Genomic DNA, 24,385 nt, shown 5'->3' with positions numbered 1-24,385 from the left:
CTATCTTTTTGTGTTTTTTTCTGTTTATATTTTCCATGGAGTTATTTATATGGTTGACTCTACAGTTTTCATCAAATTAAAAAAAATTTCAGCCACAATGTCCTTAAATATATTTTGCCCCTATTAAATATCTGAGTTTCATTATGTGAGTATTGGATCACTTGATGTTTCCCTACATCTCATTGAGATTTTGTTTATTACTCTTCCCCCTTTTGTTTTCCTCATTTTTAGTAGTTTCTATGTTAACTATCCAAATTCACTGATCATATAGTATCTATGGTATTCTGATAGCATATCTATTTTCTATAGCATTTAATCTATTGTTAATCCAATTGAATATATTTTTATTTCAAATATGTTTTTCATCTTCAAAATTCAATTTCAAATCTTTAACTTATTCCTTATTTTCCATTTATCCTTGAAACATATATAGTGTTTATAAATAGTAGCATTTTAAGATGATTATCTGCTAATTCCATCATTGCTTTCTTGCCTATTCCTATCAGCTGATTTTTCTCCTTGTTATGAGTCATATTTGCTTTATTGCTACCACACGCATGGTAAATTTTATTTGAATGCCAGACATTGTACATTTTTTGATTGTTGTGTATCAAATTTTATTGTAGTCCTTGAAAAACTGTTAATTTTATCCTAGCAAACAATTTAATTACTGGCTGATAACCTGGATCTTCTGGAACTTGTTTTTTAAGTTTTCTTGGGGAAAATGCTGACCAGTCTTAACTATGTAAATCAGTTATCCCCACTACTATTTTGAACTCTCCTCAGAACTCTACCTAGGACATTAGTATTTATCTCCATTCTGGCTGTTGGGAATCTGAGTTATTCTAAGTTTTCCCTGAGCACTAGGATTTTCCAATGCTTTTTTCCACAAGTACATGGAATTTCATAGCATGCACTCACGTATTGATATTCCGTCGAACACTTAAAAACACTTCTATACATCCCTGGCCTTTTCTATTTAACTTCCTTCCGGAGTGCAATTCCATTGGCTTCCGTAACTTTGAGCTGTATGCTCTGCCGGACTGCATCCTTTGTCTTTGAACTGAGCCCCAGCACTGAGCCTTCCGAGTGTGTCCTCTGTGTGTTGCAGCGTAGGAACTGCCTGCCTACAGTTCTCCTTTGTTTTCCTTCTGTCAGGATTCACAGTCCTCTGCTTCCTCTCATCCAGTTTCTGAAGGCAGTTGTTTCATGGGGTTGGGTTTGGTTTGATTTTTTGGTTTTGTAGTTTAGTAGCTTAAAAGCGAGAAGTAAACAATGCATTCATTGTAAAAACTAACAAAAAAAAAGTTGTTTAAAAAGAAGGAACATTCTTCCATACCAAATGTAACACAAAGGTCAAGTAGGATTAAATTCCATTAAATTTAGGAGCAGTAAGTATGGGCATTTTATTCGTTAGAGTTATTCCAACTGAGCATTTTGGGTTGGGAAATGATGGAACGTGATGAGCTGGTGTGGCCTATTTGACCCGTATTATTAGCCTATAGATATATAAACTGATTTTTCCGTGCGTTAGCATACATAAAATAGACTCTAATCTTTTTACAAGCATGGTGAAATGTCTGAACGCTGGTGTAGAATAGAACGAGAATATTGGTGATGATCAAGGAAGTTGATATATTTGACAACAGATGTGATTAAAGAAAATAAAAACTAGACAGGACACATTCTTCAATTGTCAATGTTATTGTTAAACATGAAATTCCACAGAGCTAAGTTTTGAAAACTAAATGAAAATTTCTCAAGAATTTCAAAAGCATTTTGGTATAAACAACACTCTGAGTTTTTATGGTTGATATTTTGTAATCTCAACATCAAGCATGCTCATCTGCTCTGTCACTTAGACTCGAATAAACCATAAGGAAACTTCTGAGGTTTCCATTCTATCCACACAATCCCATGATTTGGCCAAAGGGCCAAAGTCTAATGAAGTTCCTGAAATTGAAATCTACACCTAATGTTCAGGATGTAAATCTGGATAGGGTTCGGTCCAAGTTTGTATAAAAACACAGTTGTGTATGTTAGTCTATCAATTTTACTGATCATTGGTAAAAATTAGCTGGCTGAAGGTGATTGACTTTTTGTCACTTTGAACTGCTATTGAAAATCTAAGTTTCTGAATTACTAATTTCTTTGTGTCGTGGATAATTTCTCCGTGCTGAGATGTGAGCACACACAACATTATTAAAGTAGAATACAAAGGCTGAAATCTTTCGCTAGCAGGAGGATTCTGAATAAATCCTCTTTTGCTAAACAAACATCATGTCTTCTAAGTATGATTTAAGTTTGATTACTGGCTATAGTGCTATTTAAACATATGGTTAATGATATTGTTTAGCCCCCTCTATAACTTCCTGATTTGTAAAGATCCCTATGTCTACTTGTACTGTCACTCTTCTCTAAGGATCACTTCTTTGGTTTTATATAATAAATTGGGTAGCAGATATTTCATATGAATTTATAAATAAAGTCTCACAAGAATTTTTAGGTTTATTACATGATTATAGTCTCCATAGCATATCATAATTTTCTACTGCTGATTGTGGCTCATTTTTTTTAAGTGAGTCCATATATATTCAAGATAATTGGTAAAGAAAAACCATTTAAGTGAATAAGTGAATTATACTAATTGTAAAATTTCAGTCCACATGTAATATTCTATAAAGATGAGACAATGGCTGTGGTTATTCAATGCCTTCAAACCTATGTGTGTGTATCTAATATGTAAATAATCATAGTTTGGATCTTTCTGCTTAAAATAATTCATAGTATCATCCTCTATTATAGTTTTTTCTGTATATCAATGAAAAAAGAAAAATATGTAACTATGTTGACAGCAAAAATAAGACTGGATGATCACTTTACTATCACAGTGTGGGAAGATTATGAAACATTTGGCCAGGAAAGACAATAGGAGAAACTAGGGATTGTGTGTCATATCCTAGAAACACTATCTGCTCAAGTAACAGGAATATCCCTGGTAGTGGTAGATATGCAAATTAACCTGATGGCCTCCTGGTATAATGGATAAAGCCGCCATCTGTGACACCAGCATCCCATGTGGGCTCCAGTTCAAGTCCCGGCTGCTCCACTTCAGATCTAACTCCCTGCCGATGTTCCCAGGAAAGCAGTAGAAGATGGCTCAAGTGCTTAGGCCCCGGCACCCACGTAGGCACCCAGAAGAAGCTCATGGCTCCTGGCTTCGGTCTGGCCCAGCCAGATAGAAACAGCAGATAGAAGAGTCTGTATCTCACTCACTCACTCACTCTGAAACTCTTTCAAATAAATAAATCCTTAAAAAAGGCAAATTGAACTGAGCAATAAAAGTATGAGATATACAAAGTGAGACCCAGCCAGACTTTGGAATCTGAGAATTTGGCAAGTTACATGTGAGAGTCTGCCTTTGGGCTGTAGATTTGAGAAGGATGATAGGAACACACCAGAAACAGCCAGGTCACAAACGAAGTGGACAATACGTGGTGGCAAGTTCAGACTTAGAGAGGGGTGATACCCAATTGAGTGTCCTGCACTTTGGGGGACAGAAATCACACTGGTTGTATGTAAAGAATAAACTGGCAGCAGGAGGTCAGTTACTAAAAAGGATGAAAGAGAGCAAAAAGCATACTGCAGTAGCAGATGCAAATACACAGCTTCCACCTCCAGGCTGAGGAAGGGTTGCAGGAGAGAAGAGCCGTTAGAAGGCACATTCCTTCTCTCCACCCCAGCATACAGCTTGTCCATGGCAAAAAGCTAAAACAAAAACAAATGTGTCAGAGTTTGTGGGCCAACACTGGTCAGAAGAAACTGCTCACTGTTGTTGGAAGATGTGAGGTTACTGGAGTTCCTTGGAAGTGGCCTTCCTGATCAGAGCAGTTGTCAGGGCCAAAGATATTCGGAAAGGTGCTGGGGCAGCTTAGGGCATGTTGGGATGCCCTCTGGGCCACTGTTTTAACTAATCAGATGATGATGATGATGCTAGTGTTGAACCAGAACCCACAATGGACATGTCTTTGGGCCCATCACTATGACCTCACTGGGGCCTTCCGGGGACCTTAATTGATGAAGCCCTCGCCAAGAAGTGATGTCTACATGGTGTAACTCCAGTATCACAAAGTAGAGTGAATTTAGAGCTACAGATTTGTAATTAGCACAGCTGGCCTCTAAAAATGCTTAATTCCAAGATCCTAAATTACGTCTGAGAAATTCACTTTGCATTTTCATTAAATTGCAAGAAGATAGGAGCTCTGTAAATCAAGAGCAGAAAACCCTTAAAAAGGAGCATATAAGACAGAGAGACAAATGGAGGAGCAGAAATTGAACATGAGCAAAATGAAATAAGGAGATGATCCAAAAGAAGCTGAAATTGCAATCATGTAATTACAATAAGCATTGATGATACTCACATGGAACAGTTTTCACTGTGTAAAAAAAGGGCTGCACAGTAGAGAATAAATTTGAGAGAGAAACATAAGGGTACTTATAAAGGTCCATAGAAAACTGCAAGTAAAAATGGGTTTTTAGGGTAAAAACTGGAAATCCATACATAGGTTTTTCTTAATATGAATTTTCCATAAACTGGAGACTCCCCTCGTGCATCAAGAAAAGGAGTAGAAGAGATCACAGAAGACATTAGGATATTACAGATGTGGCAGGTGAACTACAATGATGTGTCTTAAAAATTACAGGTGAATTCAAAGAAGGAATTTGATTAATTAAAACAGATGTAAAAATCAAAGACAAATCTGAAGAAATAGCAGTGTGTCAAAAAGAGTGATGTTCTCCAAATGGAAAGAGCTCACTGTATTCCAGTAAATACATAAGAAAAAATATATAGTTTTAAAAATTTTGACCAAAACAAATTGAATTATATGAAAAAGAATTCCGTGAAGATCTAAGGGTAAAAGCAAACAGCTGCAATGTCTCTCAAATCAGGTTTATTTGTAAAATTAAATGCCCCCCCCCAAAAAAAGTACTAGATGTTATTTTCTCCTCTAAGCACTCCCTGACTTCCCCATGTCTGGTTTGATGCTCCTTATAATGATATCCTGGCATTTCTCCTTCTCCTGGGTTGTACTGTGTGTTCCATAGCACTGTGTTTACACTTTTACTTGTCTCCCTGTGCTAGCCTGTATGGTCTATCTCTGCAGAACTTAAATGCTACAAAAGGAAGCAATATGGCAAAATGACTTTGGAGATTAACCTTTGAAACAAAGAGTGTTTGAGGAAAACCCATACATATCCTCTCATCATCACAAAAAAAAAAGATAAAATGTTTTCTTTCTTATGCATACAGCATTATGCTTTCTGGACAACCATATATTTTTGTAAATGCAGGAAGCAATTTTAATGTTTATGATAACTGATTTTTCCCAAGTGACTAAACTAAAATAGGACAAAGCATACAATAGATACGTGATTAATATGTGTTTCATGGAAGCTTAGCAACATTGAAATTAAAATTTGAAGATATTCCTCATGAAATTGTGTTAATGGCTGCTGTTTTTCTCTCCCCCATAGGCTTGTAACTGCAGCGCAGTGGGGTCCTTGGATTTCCAATGCAACATAAATACCGGCCAATGTAACTGTCATCCAAAATTCTCCGGTGCAAAGTGTGCAGAGTGCAATCGAGGTCACTGGAACTACCCTCACTGCAGTCTCTGTGACTGCTTCCTGCCGGGGACAAATGCTGCCACCTGTGATCCAGAGACTCAAAAATGCTCCTGCAGTGATCAGACCGGGCAGTGCACGTGTAAGGTATGTGCCACCTGGATGCAGCAGGAAAGACCGCACTCGGCTCTGTTTCTGCTGCTCACTTTTATCTTCATTCCTTTTCATTTTTCCTGCTTCATTAAGCTACACAAACAAACGGATAAATGCACATTGCCAGCTACAGAGTTTTCACCTGTGTGTGTCCATCGGCATACAGAAAAACAGTGCATAGCAAGAACTTATTTTCAACCCAACCTCAATGTGTTTATCTAGTTGGTAGGGATGCTGTATTTTCCATGGTAAAGTGAAATTATTTTTCTTTACATATTTGCTTTTCTTAGAAAAGAATTATCTGGAGGGAGAGGCGAGGAAGACAGTTCTTTTAAGCATTATCAGAGAAAATCACAGCAAATAATAAGGCTTATAAAAGAGCATTTCTCTTAACGTTAATCTGCAGTGCAGCCACTGTGTGCTGAAAAGCATATTTACTGCTGTGAAAGTTTGGTAAATTTCATCACTTATAAACACTGCCGTTACTATCAGTGATGATGTGCAAATTTTAGTTCTCATTAATATTGTTAAATGATGTAGAAAAACAGCCAATTAAAAAGGATAAGTGAGATTTTTTTTCTTGTTTATGTTCCTGAAAAGTCAATCCCAGGATAAATGCAATTAAAACTGTGACAGAGGTGTCTTTTGAAGATCAAATCTGTGGAGAGAGACAACGGTAACAGGAGAGTTAAATCTCAGGAGCAGTTGTTAATCTGGTCTTGAGAATTTAGGAAAATAGTGGTTTCTGCCATGAAGGACCCTAGTCAAAACAATCAAAATATTACAGTGTCGCTTTATTTCATGCTATAGTTATGATTACCTATTGTATTTATTAGGTTTTATATAGGCATATACATTCTGTTGTAATAATTATGTAAATGTGCACTTTAAAATTCCACAACTTTGCCTAATCATACCACTGCTGTCTAGGAACTAATGTTTTTAGTTTGCTTCTGAAATTCTCATGAGTCTTTCATATTACTCACATTAGAATGATAGGAAATGCACTGCTTACATTAAAAAGAGAATGTAAGTTACCTTTAGCATCATACGCGTTTATTCACAAAACAGTTTTTAAAGACCCGTGAGACCCCAACAACGAGGTTAACTGCATACGCCATTTGAGATGTGAGTCTGATGCTCTTAGTGTTCTTTTATTTGAACTTTGTAAAATGAAAGCAAGTGTGACCCATTGTTTGGTTCTCAAGCGCAGAACTTTGCCAGTGCGAACTCTGAGGGTATCTCTTCTCTTTTCAGGTGAATGTGGAAGGTGTCCACTGTGACAGGTGCCGGCCTGGCAAATTCGGACTTGATGCCAAGAATCCACTTGGCTGCAGCAGCTGTTACTGCTTCGGCGCTACTACTCAGTGCTCTGAAGCAAAAGGACTGATCCGGACGTGGGTGAGTAGGGAGCTGCTGAGCCATGTAATGGTATAATGTTAGTTCCTGCTGGCGTCTCTGAGACAGGCACGGAGGGGTAGTAGGAAATGGCAAAACATTTAAGGAACCTTTTCCCCTGTGCACATTTAGAAATGGTAAGGGGGCCATGTGCCATTAGGCAGTTGGAGCAAATGTCTTTTTTATTCGTCCTTAAAAATAGTTCATTTATTGTTGATAATGAAATAGATGCCAAGTGCAAAGGAAAACGTTGGCAGGGAAGCAGCAGCGCTCTGAGTGAGGGCACCAGAGCGTGAACGTTGCTATGCACTAACGCAGCACTGAAAACTCGTTGTGCATTTCTTCTAAACCAGCCTTGGGAAATCATCAGTTTCTAAAGTGGATGAGTGTTTGTTTTCACTTTAGTTTTCCTTTAACTCTTCCTACTTTGAAATGCTACTTTCCTTAGCGTAGAAAATGCAGTGTTGAGGTTTTCGCTGCAAACGAGTCCCAGAGATTTACCTATTGCCATGCTTGCCAACCCCGTGCAAGTTCTCTGGCTCGTGAGACTGTGTCACCAGAGTCGGTAATAGGAGCTGCAGAGGGATGTCCACTCCATAACCGGGTTTGCAGGGATTCTCAAAAGGGTTGACCTCAGCCTCCTGCTGTGTTCTGATTCCCCTGCAGGTGACCCTGACTGCGGAGCAGACCATTCTGCCCCTGGTGGATGAAGCCCTGCAGCACACAACGACCAAAGGCATTGCTTTTCAGCATCCAGAGATTGTTGCCCACATGGATCTGGTGAGACAAGATCTCCATCTGGAGCCTTTCTATTGGAAACTTCCCGAACAATTTGAAGGGAAGAAGGTATGAAGAACCTTGAAGTCACATAGAACAAAGTGCCATGTGCTTTGGGAATCACACCATTGCCAAGATGTATCTTAAATCATCGCTCTTCATTTTATTTTGTCAGCTGATGGCCTACGGGGGCAAGCTCAAGTACACGATCTATTTTGAGGCTCGCGAAGAGACAGGTTTCTCTACATATAAGCCTCAAGTAATCATTCGAGGTGGGACTCCTACGCATGCTAGAATTATCATCAGGCATATGGCTGCTCCTCTAATTGGCCAGTTGACAAGGCATGAAATTGAAATGACAGAGGTAAAATTATTAGTTGTTGAATCTAAGGATGCCAATGGTTTTGTCTTCAGTTTTGTCAGAATGGTTTCTTTTCCTGTTAACAGAAAGAATGGAAATATTACGGTGATGATCCTCGAATCAGTAGAACTGTGACCCGGGAAGACTTCTTGGACGTCCTCTATGATATTCATTATATTCTTATCAAGGCTACTTATGGAAACATCATGCGACAGAGCAGGTACACTATAGCAGAAAGTATTCAATCTGAGTTCTTATTCTTGAGTCTGTAGGGAAGGTCCAAAGATATCTGTTAAGACCATTTAGAAGTGGTTGGTTTTGGAGGGTAGTGATAGAAAACAAGCTGAGGATGGCTTCCAGCGACCTGATGAAAGTTACAGCCATTCACTAAAAAAAAGTATGAGAAGCAAGGTTAAAGTGAAAAACAAATGACTTAATCTTTGACATGGTGGGATTAAGAGATCAGTCAGAAATTCAGGAAAACATGCATGGTGGGTCAGACAGACACAACTGTTACAGGATTTCTTAGAAAATGACTGCCTTCCACTGTCCGGGAACCAGGCAGGGCCAAATTGGTGCAGTTTTCTCCAACCGTTAGCTCTCTCATCAGTATGTCCCAGTGTGCCATCTAACAGCGTCTTTCCCTGTGCATCATGAGATGTAATGATTGGAATTCATGTTGAAAAGAAAACAACAACAAGAAAGCTACAGAAGAACAGCAAGAATGAATGTGGTTATCATGGAACCCAAATCAGTGAGACCACTTCAAGAGAATATTCTGTGTTTTCATATGATCCCCCGAGGCCAACTAGAGTGAGGCTGTTGGAACTGACACTTTAAACCACACCAATAACTTTCTTGATACCAGCTGCCATGAATTCCTGGAGCAGAAGTAATATCAAAGGCAGGTGCTATGGAGCAGCAGGTTAAGGCACTGCTTAGGATTCCCACATCTGAAATTGTAGTGCTGGTTCAAGTTCTAGTTCTAGCTCCTTCACCTCTGAACCTGCCGCCCCTGGGAAGGTAGAAGATTACAGCCCAAGTACTTGGATCCTTGCCACCCAAATGAGAGCCCTGAATGGAATTCTTGGCTCCTGGCTTCTACCGTGGCTCAGCCCTTCATGTTGCTGACATTTGGGAAATGAACCAAAGGATGAAAGATCTCTCCCATACCACCTCTCCCTCTCTCTCTCTTTCTCTCCCTCTTTCTATCTCTCTGCCCTTTAAATAAACAAACCAACAAATCTTAAAAAAAAAAAAAAAAAGAACTATGGAAGACAGGGAACCTAATATTGTAAATGTGAACCATTGTTTTCCATGAACATAATTGGAAGAAGAAGGAATGACACAGTTTCAAAAATCAAGGGATGATTATTTAACTTGAGAGAGAAGTAAACATGTTCACAGGCCAAGGGAAAGGGAGTAGTAGCAAGTGAAATTTTAAAATACAGAATAAAGAAAGAAAAACTAATTGAGGAGAGTGCAACATCAAGTAGTATGTTCCTTGAGTAGAGAAACAGATAATCCAGAAATACAATGAAGAATCACAGAGATAGAGATAAGCTCCATACAATAGAGACGGAAAGTTGAGTTCATACAGTCTCACTTTTGGTTTCATGTGATTCTCTTATGTTCTGTAAAAATATAGAATCCATACAGCATTATAGTTTCATATGATAATTTAGTAGGCCAGAAAGAGTGGAAATATGGTGATGACCCTCAAAAACACAACAAACAAGTGTGAAGCCTCTGACTCTCAAGCTACTGCATATGAAAAGACAGTGTTTCAAATATCTACAACTGTGTGTAAGCATGAAGTAGAGGAAAAAGTCCTTTTATTTCATGCAGAACATCCATTTTGCTTTTTTGGTTGATAGAGGGACTTTTGGTAAAAAAAAAAAAAAAAAAATCAAGGACCGATGTTCACTCTCAGATCTAATTTCTTTTTTAAAAGATTGACTTATTTTACTTGAAATTCAGAGTTACATACAGAGAGAAGGAGAGGCAGAGAGGGAGGGAGGGAGGGAGGGAGGGAGGGAGTTGGTTGTTCGGTCTTCCATCTGCTGGTTCACTCCCCAATTGGCTGCAATGGCTGGATCTGCACCCATCAAGAGCCAAGAGTTTCTTCTGGGTATCCCACTCAGGTGCAGGAGCCCAAGGACTTGGAAATCTACTGCATCCCCAGGCCACAGCAGAGATCTGGATCGGAAGTGGAGCAGCCGGGATTCAAATCGGTGCCCATATGAAATGCTGGCACTGCAGACGGTGGCTTTACCTGCTATGCCACAGCGCCGACCCCTCAGATCTAATTTCTTTTGGATTCTTTCTTATGTGTCTAACTATAACAGGAGATCATATAAAATCATAAAAGTACAGGTACTAAAAAATGCCATCAGCTACATTGTTAATTATTTTAGAATATCAAATGGAAGTCAGCTGGCAGAAACCAAAGCAGGTTTGCCTGTCATGGAAGACAGCAGGTGACTCCGTGCATATGCAAACAGATATTTTGCAAATTGTTCCATGCTGCACTAAAAGAGTTTCACATTATTTCATCCTTCTACAGGGGACACTTTATCTCTTTTCTCTACATGTCTCCTTTTCTGTGACACTATTTCACACGCCTCACTAAACCAGATCCTTTGGTTTAAGTGGCAATTTTTTGAAACCTCAGAATGAATAAATATTTCAGATTTTCTGAGCTCCACAAAAGCTAGAGTCACAGGCTGACGATGATAGAAAATTGTGAAGCCGGTCAGCAGCATTTGATGTTGTAAGGCAATGGGTTGGCTGCAAAAGTTTGAAAAAGTATTCATACACCTCCAAATATCATTAAGACATAGCCCTTTCTCTGTTTGTTCAGCTATAGGCTGGGGTTGGCAAGGTGGTGGGAAAGATGGAGGGAGTTTGGGTTTGATATGGTATATATGGGAGCTCCTGGTGCTACTTCACTTTTTGCTTTGTAAGTTTGAAGCTATTCTGAAATAAAACAGTTTTTGAAAATCACTTGGAAAGTTTAGTCTCACAAACAGAGCTTCGGAGTTACACATGTGGGTTGAGATTCAGACTGGACATTTTGTCAATGCTAATATTTTTGTTTTTTTCTCTATTTGAAGGAAATCATCTTTGCATTTCAGTATTCCTTTAGGAAGCTTGAGGAGGGCCAAGTCTTGGATAGAACTAAAATCACTGTTCACAAATTCCTTGAGGAAAAAAAATGGTTTATTCAAGGAATATCTGTTATTGACAGCATTCAAGTTTCACTTGATTTTTAAACCCAGGCTGGTCTGTCGTGTGCACACGTGCAAGAAGGAGATGGGCAGGTGATGCTGGGAGCTGCTCAGGCTATAAAATACCCACAGAGGTGATAGTGGAGACAACAAACACCTAGTTAGTTTCAGATTCCCACAGAGACGCCTGGTCCCTTGCTCCCAGGGGAGCAGATGGGTGAAGGACTTCTGTTTACAGCTCCCTACCTCTGTGTGCACTCTGACAGGGCATAGAGAAACTTGACTTTTAATTCACCCCGTGTTTCATAAAGTCTGGCTGATCTCCTGGATGCAGACTGCAATGCCAGTGAAGCTAAAACAGGCCTTCCTAATTTCGTTTCAAAGCAGTCTACCTATGCTGGTTATAAAGTTTATGATTCAAACTCCTTGAACTATGGGAGGTGCTTTTATTGAAGCAAAGCCATCCATTGTCTCCTTTAAAAGTTTATTTGCAGAACATTTTCATGTTACCAGCTAGTTATGAAATAGTCTGAGTTTATAGTCTATACATACTGTTTAATGTATAATTTGAAGTTAATGAAAATGTATCAGTGGTTTCACTGTGCTTTCTTATCCAATTATAAGAGCTTTTAAACCAATAGGAAGGGTTAGCTAAGTTACTTGAAGGATTCATTGAATAAAGCCGGGATACCAAACCCTGGCCCTTGACTCTAGCAAACCCTGGGAGGCAGCGTGGATGGCTCAAGTACTTAGAATCCTGACACCCACATGGGAGGGCTGGCATGTGTTCCCAGTTCCCAGATTCAGCTCAGTCCAGTTCCTGCCATTGTGGCCATTTGGGAGTGAAGAGTAAAGCAGTGGATGGAGACTCTCATTCTGTCCGGTATCTCTGTGTCTCTAGTAAATAAACAAAATTTAAACTATTAGTTTGAAAGTTCTTTATCCTCAGCGAGAGATCAATATTATTAGATTACATTTGATTGTTGTTTTCTAGGTAGTTTTCTAAAGTTCTTGAAAAGATATTGAGAGGCTTGAAAAGAAGAAATCAAGGACATCAGCAAATTAAAAGCAATTTTGCTCGTGACTATAGGAGACCTTCTAATGACCTTGGGTTGTTTATTTGCCAGAATATAAATGTCTAAGTAATTGGTCCTATCTACCTGAAGCTTCTCACATTTTTAAAAGTGGTGGAAAATTCTTTTATATAACTTCTCAACAAGATATCAGATATCCAATTTACTAAACTCCTTATAATTTATGTGGGTATTTTGCTAATGTGCAATCTCAGCCTCTGAGGATGAAAAAAAATGCAGTGATAAGATGTAGCATGTGAGAGCGTGGAATTTAGGTAGCTTCCAAGTGATAGGTTAACTGGCTTGATTTAATCATTTCACGATGTATGTATGTATGTAAATATATTTTAAAAGATTTATTTATTTGAAAGACAGAGTTACAGAGAGAGGTAGTGTGAGAGTCGACCGCCCGAAAAACGTCACCAAGAGACATCTCTTATGCAAACAGCAAGGGGAAGCTTTATTGATTATCCAGCATGCTGGGGCTGTCTGATCATCATGAGCAGAGCAGCCCCGAATAACCAAAGGTTAGGGTTTATAAAGGCAAAAACCGCAAAACCGGGAAGGGGAAGAGAATACACGGTTGTTAAGCGGTTGCTAAAGTCTTACAATCAGCAATTATGATCTTAAGACATAGACAAATCACATCTTTATTATTAGCCTAGGTAACCCAGGTGTAACCTTTTTACTTTTAAGCTTGAGCAATCATGCTAGGGGGTTTTTGTGCGTTGCCAAGGGTGATGTAGTGTACTGCTATTGTCCGACTATTTGAGATCATAGTTTCAGACCAGAGTCTCACGGTGGGGGGGTTGCTTTCCCAGAATGCAGTCTCAAGTGCTCCAAAATGGAGTCCCTACTGTCAAGGTGCTACTTTACTCTGTCTTATTTTCACAGCTGCACCAGGAAGGTTTTTAAACCTGTAAGCTTAAGCTTAACTCTTGACACCCACACATATACAATTTTAACTCTTCAGTAGAGACAGAAAGAGAGGTCTTCCATCCACTGGTTCACTCCCCAGATGGCTGCAATTGCCGGAGCTGAGCCGGTCCGAAACCAGGAGCCAGGAGCTTCTTCTGGGTCTCCCACGTGGGTGCAGGGGCTCAAGGACTTGGGACATCTTCTACTGCTTTCCCAGACCATAACAGAGAGCTGGATCAGAAGTGGAGCAGCCGGGACTAGAACTGGTGCTCATATGGGATGCCGGTGCTTCAGACCAGGGCGTTAACCCGCTACACCACAGCACTGGCCCCTGTATGTATATATCTAATACCACATTGTTTTGATAAATGCATGCAACTATTATTCACCAACTAGAAAAACAGAACATGCTGGAAGTTGACAGAATCCTAGCAGCCTCTTCTTGAGGGATTGAGTGTTGACTGTGATCTTAACTGGCTGATGGGATCCTCTAGTGTGTGCTCATTCTCTTCCAGGATTTCAGAAATCTCAATGGGGATTGCTGAACCAGGACACATCACAGCAGCAACTCCCCCAGCTCACTTGATAGAAAAATGTGACTGCCCCCCGGGCTATTCTGGCTTGTCCTGTGAGGTAAGCTCCTCCCACTGATCTGCTCCACCTTAGTTTGTTCAGGAGCCAAATGGAAAGACCTGTGGAATCCCCAACTGCGGCAATTAGTTTTACCTTCATGCACACTCTTAACCTTTTTTATTCGGTCTTTCCTTGTAGTGTGGTGCACAGTAGCAAGAGGATGGTGTCAGTGTTAGCTCCCTGTACCACATCACAGCTCAACAAATTTAGTAAAGATTTGTAAAAATAAGAACAGTCAGGAAATAATGAAATTTACACAAGGCTCATTCATTATAACTGATCTGTTTTATTGGCAGCATTTCCAAGCTGTTAAAAGACGTTTAAACTCCAGTGGCCATAGAATATATCACATTTTCAAAGTGTTGTTGAAATACACATGACAAAACTTATGCACTAAATAGTAGACTGTTCCTGCAACACAGTTTTCTCAGAAGAACATACACCTATTCCAACAGTGTTACAGTCATTCCATCCTTGCATTTTCAAAACTGTTTTTGTTAAAAACAAAGTTTCTGGGATATACCTTTGATTAGCATCAGAATCAGCCAAGTTTCTCGACCTTTATCTTCTGAGAGTTTATTTAATTTCTACATATATTGTCTATTAGTAAGAACAGCATGGTATGCAGAAAATAGATTGGATAAGAAACTGGCCTGAACTTGAATATGGCTAAGATCATGCACAAGTTACTAAATCTCTTAAAGATTCAGCTGGTAAAACCCAAGTCGCTCAGTGGCTGCCACCAAATCTGCCCCTGCCTGAAGACTCCCTTGTCTAAAGCCAGGCTTGGCAGGACCTCCAGAATCTGCCCTAGCCTCACAGCTGATTCTTTGTCATAAGTCATACAGGTTGATACCCATGGCATCATGGCATCATGGGCATCTAATACCAGTTAGATGTTACTAATATCCACCCCACCTGCAGCCTACAAATGTTATGAAGACTGAATGAGTTATATACCCGAAATGCTTATCACAGGGTCTGGTATGTAGTCAGTGGTACAGTGGTTAATATTAATATTAATGTTAATTAATTATTATAATATTGTTAAATTTAATGCAGATATTATTAATATAATACATGGTTATATATCCATCCATCAACTTATTTATAATTGTATGCAGCTTATTTTGTAAATACAGTTTGGGGTGCTGCATTAATGAGGCATATGATAACACCAAGTCAGAACTGAGTTATGTTATGAATATCAAGTCTAAACTTCCTAAGAGATGGCAAGAAATAATAAAAAAGAAAAAAGAATTTGGTGAATACTATCTGGCTGTACCATGTGGACAGGGTACTTGCTCTGCTTGATGCTGAACCTTGGGTTTTTGCCTATAGAATCATCTGAGGATTATTTAAAATAAAAATATATATGGAAAACCTCGTTGTAGACCCAAGCATGATTCATTTCAGTTAACATCACAGAGAATTCCTTTTCAGAGAACAAATTCATAAGATAACTACAAATCTAAGGCATTCTAGGAAAAATCCCATAGCCATTTTCATGACTGCTCTGAAGATAATATTCAATTGAATGTATCCATTTTGAACAATAAAGAATAAAATAATCTCATTATTAAAACATAACTCATACTTACATACCAATAGGTAATATATATATTGCATTTGTGTGAACATGTTAAATATGCTAATGTTCCAATGAATGTGAAAGATTAAAAGATAAAGGACAGAGAGCAAGATTTTAACATGATCTTACATTGGAGTCCCAGAGTTTGATTTCCAGCTCTGTCTCCTAATACCAGCTTCCTCCTGATGCACAATGTGGCAGGAAATAGTGATGGGTCAAGTAATTGGGGCCCTGTCAACCACTGGATTGCATTCCCAGATCTCAGCTTTGGCCCCAGTACAATGCCAGCTGTTGTGGACATTTGGGGAGTAAACCTGTGAAGGGGGACACTCTCTTTGTCTCTCTCTCTCTCTTTCTCTCTCTCTCTCTCTCCCTCTCTCCCTCCCTCTCTCTCTCTCTCCCTCTCTCCCTCCCTCTCTCCCTCTCCCCCCCTTCCTCCCTCCCTCCCTCTTTCTGTCTCTGAAACTCTCAAGTTAATTGCTTATAAAAAGATAAAGGACAGGCAAAACTTGAGATTATTTTAGATGAGAACGAATTGTATAATCCCACAAACTTTATGACTGCACTGCTGAGTGAGTGAGTGACCTTGATCTGTCCCCTTAATTGCTGTAGACCTTAGTTATTATATAGGCATCCAATTTCTGAAACGACAGGTTGTGATTTGAAGTTCTAAAATTCTCTGACACTGCAGTATTATTTGGCTGCAGAAGATATTCACTTCGTTGTCAACGTTGACCTTTACATACTTGAACAGAAAGCTAGTACAGCTGTATTTTTCTGTGTTTATTTAAAATGATAGTGTTCGCTTATGAACAAAATATTATTAAAATAGCAAATTACTTTAATGCAGTTTACCTTTTAGTCCAGGTTTTAGATGTTAAATACTCTTCCTATTGTGACTGATAGACTTTTCATATCATATGTTCTAAAAATGTACCTCCCTATTAATTTTCCATCATTATATGAAAATAAAAATTGGTTCAAAAAAGCAAACGGTAAATGAAGAAAATTCTCAAAATCTAGGGATATACATAAACTATCGTCTGCATTAGTGGCTTCACTTATATCCTCTGTATTTCACTTAAGCTCCTATTTGCAGACAATAATTACAGTAATATCTTAGAGGAGAGATTATGGAGACAAAGACTTATCTCTCATAATAAGATACCTGAGGTGTTCTCTACAACCCATTACCTCTAATCCATTATACATCTTATTTATAATTCATCTTGATTCTAAAGTGTAATTACCCGAGCATAAAATCTAATCATCAAAGCAAGAGCTAAGGACAGTTTTGAAATAATACATCCCATTCCAGTAACATATGCTTTGGGCCATGAATACACAAAGCAATTCCTTCACAATATTTTCACCAAATGTATCATATTCTGGAGACATGTGCATCTACAGACTATACACTTGTTTTTACCCAGAATGTGGTGACAATTAAACATTGATTGCCAGTAAAAGTAGTCTTTCTGAAAGACATGTAACCTTAGTGTATTGCCTGTAGTGATAAGGCATTGGTGACTTCTACATTAAAATGTTAATTTTAGAAATGCCTAATTATTATAATCTATGATTTGAAGTAAAAGCTAGATTACTTTTATAAGTCAAATAAGAAGCACTATTTCCGCACCAGATTTGTGCTACTGGAGGCATCAGGTTTTTATATTTAGCCCGTTGTTCACCTTGGGTTAGGTTTAGGTTATTACCAAAACTCTTCTAAAGGTAGTGTAGGTTGCATGAAGATACCAGTCGCGTTTGTGACTTTATTTCTTAGAAATGGAAAATATTCAGCATTGATGGCATGATTTTCTGCAATAATATGGAAATCAGAAATCTGATGATTTCTGGTTCATGTTCTCATAGCTCAGCTTTTTCTCCCCACCCTTCTAATTTTTTAATAGAGCCTGGTGTCCATTGGATCCCACTCAGCAGCTGTCACTTGTGATTATTAAAACTAATTTTTCAAACCCCCAAACAAGTCATAACTATTACCAATTCATAAAACCCAAAAGGCACAATGTGGAAATAAGGGCGTCTCCTTACATATGGGTAGCTCTTGATGCAACCTTTAACACTTCAGCAGCACATGGCAATTTTGTTTTCCAACACTGCGCAGTCATGGTTGCCTTTACTACTCCTTTTCCTCAGCACCCTTATATAAACATGATCTAGAATAGAGGTAGCTATGTTGATTCATCGTATGTCAAGCATTAAATATACATCATCTCAGCTGATCCTCGCAACAACCTTTGAAAAAACAAAGCTCACCATTGATCAACTGCTTGATGCATCTTGCATAATCTAAAACACATGTCCTGATACAGTAGCAGCAGTGTCATTCAGGATAATTTATGAACTGCATTTGATAGATGAGGACATTGAGGCCCAGTTCATGATCACACAGCTAGACAGTAGCAGAACTGAAATGTGAACCCTAATATCTCTATTTCCAAAGCTTAGATAATCTTGACATTCAAAAATTATGCTGTATAAAATCCTTATTATTCAGATAAGAGAATGGAGGGACACAATATTCAAGACCTGCCCAAAGTCATATGTAATGGTAGAACACGAATTAAGCTCAAGTTCATCAAAACCCAAGAAAAGATAGAAGATAAGAGTGTTTTTATTGGCTCCAGAGCAAGTATATATTTTAGTTGCTAAATTCTGAGAAAAGGGGGGAAGGCATTGTACAGCTGTCCATCTGGACATGTTGGCTCTCTATTATCTTTATTTCATTCCATTCTCTCTGAAGGCATTTTTGTGTGAATGTAATTCTCACTTTTTGACGATATCCTATACTATGACAATAAATGAAAGATGGAAGGAGAGCAGGGGAAAATTTAGCTATGAATAATTTCAGCACATGTGAAGAGAACTTTGGAAAAGTTTGAGTGACATATAAAAAGGGAATAAGATGAGCTCAGGCAAGTGTATATTTGTTTTTCTTTTAATTCTCTATTGTGTTCCAGAAGGAGTTTTATCCGGGACTAAAAAAAGTAACTTTTCTGTTCTCAACTCAGGCTTGAGTATTCTCAAGAATTTTGCTCTTGTAGCCCACTCAAAGGAGAAACATCTGATACTGAACAGCTCAAAAAATTAGAAAAGATAGGAAGAATAAGTAGAGGACCCAGAAAAGGAGGGCTCCAAGAGGAATGAATAGATCCCACTGTTTAAGGAAACATGTTTTGAGTTTCTAATCTTTGCATTGGGGAAGAGTTTTTTTGCCAACTTTCAGAAACTTAATCCATCAGGAAATAAAATACATCTGAAATGTTAGAACTGAAAGAAAATTTAGAAGTCAGCTGAGTTAAAGCATCTGTCCATTTATGGGATGAGAAAACTGTGTGTCTCAAAAACAATAAGTAACTTGCCTTTATCTCAGATGAAACTCCCTGTAAAATCAAAATTTTTCAATTCATTCATGCTGTAGTGCCCTTTTAGAAGCATCCATGCAGAGAAGGAGGGTTGTGCCAGCGATTCTCATCCCTGACTGCTTACTAAATCCTCCCTGGATTTAAAACAAACCCTGGCTCCACTCTCCACCAATTAAATTGGAATCTCTAGGGTGAAGCTAAGTGTCACTGTTTTTAAAAGCACTCCAGATTTGCCTGAGATTGGCAAGGAAATGTTCTAGAAGATCCTACCCAGAATTCAACTTGAAGCTCAGGCCATAAATTCCCACTAGTAGGTGCTTCTCCTTCTTTCTGTCTCCTTTTCCTTTCTTTATTCTTTCCAGGAAAGTAATAGAAAATATGACTTGTGCCTTACAGTAAACTTCAACTTAGTGCACATTTCAGTCTATAACTGAGCTTCATGTGATTCTTCAATGAAGAGTACTGTTTCTTAACTTTGTTCTAGGACTTGTTTTGAACTTTCATTTGAGAAATAGGAAGGAGCTAGGAACTTTCTCTCAATTTGTGGGATTTTTACACACAACACAAAGTCACACACACACCACCAAGCAAATTTATGAATAAAATAACATTTTATCCAACAGTCAGCATGCTAACAAATTGGAACAACCTGTACGGTAAGCCACTGTTAAATACACCTTGCAGTATTTCTCCAGTTATACTTAAATGAATTCTGCAACCATAACTTTCAGATCTAATCCAGTAAAAATGGCAAAAAATGAAACTTCATTTTAAATAATTGAAATGAACCTGGTTAAAATATATGATTGTGTCCACCATAAAATAAATGAAATTCTAAATATATTTTGAATGCTATTCTTGTTTTGTTTTTCTCAGCTTGCTCAAAGCTACGATGTTATTAAATCTTATTAGAATTTCTTATGGGCTCTAATAAAAACAGAGAGGCTCTTAATTAAGTGCTTAATTGAGCTGTTTTGGCATCATTCAGATCAAAATAAACAAAGAGAGTACTTATTCTCTTTCTAAGGAACTTCCTTGCTAAGCTCTGGACCACCTGGGCTAGAACTGAAAGGGTGTGGAAGCTCTGAGAAGTTCCTAATCCAATATTTTCTTCCTGCTTAGTCAGTAAATCACTTTTCTTCAAAAACGGGAGCAAGATTTTTTTTTCCATCTCAAAAAGTTTACTTTTATTTTGGAGGACTTTTATTATCTTCTAAGCTTCTAAACGTGGAGCAAGACTATGGGCAGAAACTCCAGTGACTATGGATTTGACACATCCCTAAAATCCCCCTACTCTCTAACCAGCAGGTGTCTCACTCAGCCAGTGCTCCCATGCAGCTTGAACGCACTGGAGCAAATTTTTAAGTGAAAAAAAAAAAAAATCCTCCTTAGCCAAGGTTGTAAAACAGTTCCTCTAGTAATCTTCAGTGGGATCTGAGAAACTGACTCTATCTCTTGCTCATAAATCAAACAATATCTGATAAATGTGGCAGCTTTGCCTAGCAAGAGGGCTGAGCTGGAACACAAGCCTGTTCTCACCCCCTTGAAGGAAGCCATGGCCTGCCTTCAAGAAAACCAGATGTTTTTCTGATACATTTACATAAAAATTCAAATGAAGATGAAGGTCTGGATTTTTGCATATGTCAGCTTCACCAGCAGTTTTTGTTTGGTCTACAGACATTTATTGCAAAATGAAAAATTTTTAAAAATCAGGAAAGATAAACTTTATTGATGGCCTCATAGTCCCAAAACATGTACAGCTTTGATTATTTTGAATTTCTTACACTTATAGCCTACATTATATTTACATATATGTGATAGATCCATGACACATTTTTTTATTTTTTAATCTTTTTGCTGAATTTCATTGGGCATCTGCTATATATCCTCCAAGCACAGTAGAAGCATATTTTAGGTTGTCAAGGACACGTCAAGGTTGTCATGTAATTCTCTCACTAGTCCATCTGACAGTATTATTCAAAAACAAACCTCTTTCTCAGGAAAAAAAAAGAAAGAAAAGAAAAAGGTTATTGAAAGCTTTTTCAAGAGAAGAGCTATATGTGCAAATGAAAGCATTCCCTGGCTAAGGTCTGATTACACAGATGCTGCCTGCCTGCTCACCTCAGGGACCAGGCAGAAATACACATTGGGTATCAAACTAGCGCTGGTGTAGGTAAGTGATGTTGCCCCAAATTCAGGTGAGGTAAAGAATTCTGTCATTTCAAAAACTGAAAACTGATGTTGCTAAAACTAGATATCCAACCTGACTGTCCTAATTGGCTTCCTTTTCTTTCAGACATGCTTGCCAGGATTTTATCGACTGCGTTCTCAACCAGGTGGCCGCACCCCTGGTCCAACCCTGGGCACCTGTGTTCCATGTCAGTGTAATGGACATAGCAGCCTGTGTGACCCAGAAACCTCCATATGCCAGGTAGGCACCTGAGCCTTCTGCGAACTAGGTCCCTGTGCTCATTTCTCTACAATGCTGGCATGCAGAGGCCAGCTAGCCTGCAGGGAACATAATTGTGTGTGTGTGTGTGTGTGTGTGTGTGTGTGTGTGTGTGTGAAGAAAAACATGGAGGTGCGAGACACACACCATGTCCTACATTTTAAAAGGTAATGACAAAATGATTACTAGAAAGTCCGCTGCTTGTGTCAATGGAATATTAAGAGTATCCTGGAAAAGCATCATAGGATAAAATTGTTTTTAAAATGACATGCAATGATTTTTTTTTCTTGGTTAGAAACAACAATAAGCTTTTGATAAGAAAATTGCAAGTTATAGAAAAGTATTAAGCAAAAAATTTAAAGTCATTCAAAATTCAATATAGGTGTATTCTCATAATTTTATGCATGTACAAAGTACTTGAAAAAGTTAGTGGAAAATATACATTATCTTTTAATTCCATTTTTCATGAACTCTTTAAAGTACTCCTATGCAAATAAGATTTTTCTAACTCCACAGGTGTAGTTTTACATTCTGCCTTTTACATTTAATACTTATGAACATACTGTATTGTTAGATATTCTGTAAAATCTTTACAACCTTTGGCTGATGTTCCATAATTCATTCATTTCCCATTGAACTGAGGCTAATTGACTCATTTCCCTGTAGAATTGAGGCTGCACTTATCTCTGTTCTTGCTAGCTTCTGTACCCTCTCCTGTCACCATCTGTCTTGGAACATTCAGGATGCTTCATGCTTTCTGCCATTTTCATTTCAATCACCAGGAGAAATTCAGGTTCCTCATGCCATCGCTTGTCACCCAGATGGTAATCCCCACACGGCTCTGGGCATCTTTGTAACCCCATCTGCCATCTCTCTTCACCTTCTAGAACCCTTCCGTTGAACTGGCTGGGACTCGTGGCCAAACATCAGCCATAGCCTGTGTCAGCTCCCCTTTCCCTTCAGGGTCTTCATCTGTTTCTAACACTGCTACTCTGGGGACTCTCTCACATGGCACTCACACTCTCTTTTCCTGAGAAGGAAGTTATGGTAAATGTCCCGGCCCCTTGCTGCCAAGTTTCACATCCTCCTTTTTCCCCCCCGACTGCACCACCTAGTTTTCAATGTCATGGCTCCATCTAACTGCCTAGGACACCTTGCTAACATCACCTACCAATTCTCATCCACCAGTCACTCCTTGAAGGTTTGTACTCTGCATTGTTGCCTTTCTCTCTAGCACTTCTATCATAATTCTCGGGCCATAAAATGAACTCCTCTGTATCCTTACCTATCGGGTTTTTTTTTTTCACCTCTATAGTCTCCATTTTAAGAACCCTATTTGTTGACTACCATCTCGGTTCTCTTTAGTGCATGTCTTAATAGTTCAACTTCAGTATTTTCCAATGTGCCATGGATGCTCACACCTTCTTACTGTTCTTATCTCTTCCCTGCCCTCACTGTATTAACCAGCTTACTAAACATGACCCTTCCTTAGTATCACTGCTTTGTGGCACGCACATCCCTTTGTGCTCCATTACTTTTTTTTGCTCTGCTAACTCCAACACCTGTTGCATCCTCCTCTAAGCTCCACACTTGAACCTTCTCTTCTGAATATGGCTATAGGCAAACAGTGATGCTGTCTAGTTTCACCTTAAGTTTCTGAGCACCATGTCTCAGTGGACCCCTGTGCTGCTCTCAGTCATGACCTTTATGCCAGTCCATTTCCTCTCCCATGGTGCTTAATAACTGTTTCATGTCTTCCTTCATTCCTCAGTCCTAACCTTCTAGTCCCACCCCTTCCTATCCATAATCTCAGTAGGTGATGTTGCTTCTTATTTCGTTGAAAAATTAAAGCCAATTAGAAGAGATGTAACAAGAATTTTCACTGCTTCTTGCACCACCTTTCTGCATCTGTGCCCAATTATTCTCTTTTCTATTACTTTGATAATCTATACTTATTTCTAGAAAAGACCAAGTCTTCCACTTGTGGTCTAGATCCTTCCCCTGTCTTCCACTCAAGGAAATCACTCCAACTAATTTCTCCTCCTTCTATATAATCACTCTTTGTTTCTTTGTCCATCTTGAAGACAAAGGTGACCTCTCGTGATTCAACTTGACTTCTAGCTACCACTCCTTTCTTCTCTATCAGTGAAAAGTCATCTATACTCTCACTATTGTTTCTCTTGGTCTCATTCTCTCCTGGACTACTCAAGTGAGGCTTTCACCATCATCATTATGCTTGAACCAGTGGCTAATATTGACTGACCAGTGTCCATCTGGCTTGATGTATCAGAAGCATTGCCACTGTGACGCCATTCTTGAAAACTTTAATTCAGCTTGCTTCCCAGTCCTTGACAGCAGAGATTTTCAAATTCAAGGGCATCTCCTCTTCCCCCTCATCAGCTGGAAGTCAGCTGGAAATCCACATAGTAGTGTTCCTGGGACTCAATCCTTGGATAGATTTCCTTCTCTAAGGGACTCATCCTCATGAAGTTCTCACCCAGGCAGGTGACTTTCAGAACCTTTGCTGAGATCTACAGTATTTGCCATTATTTTTATAATTTAATTTTAGATTCAAGTCTTTAATCTTTCTGGAATTCACTGTGGCATACAGAGATAATCTTTATTCAAATATGCATTACTGTAAAGAATATTGATAAATATTTCATTTTCTCCTTGATATATCATTGTATATATAATATATACAAACATATTCTACATTTTAAGATATATCCAAGGATCATTTGTTCTGCATATCTTTTAGTTACTGTTACAGTGTTCTGTCTTCTTCCAT

General features: G+C 38.6%; 1 protein-coding gene across 1 annotated transcript in view; it reads left to right on the top strand.

Annotated features, from left to right (window-relative positions):
- The window catches only part of LAMA2 (laminin subunit alpha 2), a 705,005-nt gene that overhangs the window by 456,311 nt on the left and 224,309 nt on the right, over positions 1 to 24,385 (top strand). Inside the window, exons 27-33 of the mRNA XM_089333528.1 lie at positions 5,536 to 5,772; positions 7,036 to 7,179; positions 7,843 to 8,022; positions 8,129 to 8,317; positions 8,401 to 8,534; positions 14,051 to 14,168; positions 21,442 to 21,576. Of these exons, the coding sequence (XP_089189654.1) occupies positions 5,536 to 5,772; positions 7,036 to 7,179; positions 7,843 to 8,022; positions 8,129 to 8,317; positions 8,401 to 8,534; positions 14,051 to 14,168; positions 21,442 to 21,576 (1,137 nt within the window). The remainder of the gene's footprint in view (positions 1 to 5,535; positions 5,773 to 7,035; positions 7,180 to 7,842; positions 8,023 to 8,128; positions 8,318 to 8,400; positions 8,535 to 14,050; positions 14,169 to 21,441; positions 21,577 to 24,385) is intronic.

The sequence above is a fragment of the Oryctolagus cuniculus genome, chromosome 5, assembly GCF_051225735.1.
Source record: "Oryctolagus cuniculus isolate XC-2025 breed Fujian yellow rabbit chromosome 5, ASM5122573v1, whole genome shotgun sequence".
NCBI classification, from domain to species: domain Eukaryota; kingdom Metazoa; phylum Chordata; class Mammalia; order Lagomorpha; family Leporidae; genus Oryctolagus; species Oryctolagus cuniculus.
The sequence above is the reverse complement of the archived record's forward strand: the minus strand, read 5'-3'. Positions and strand labels throughout refer to the sequence as shown.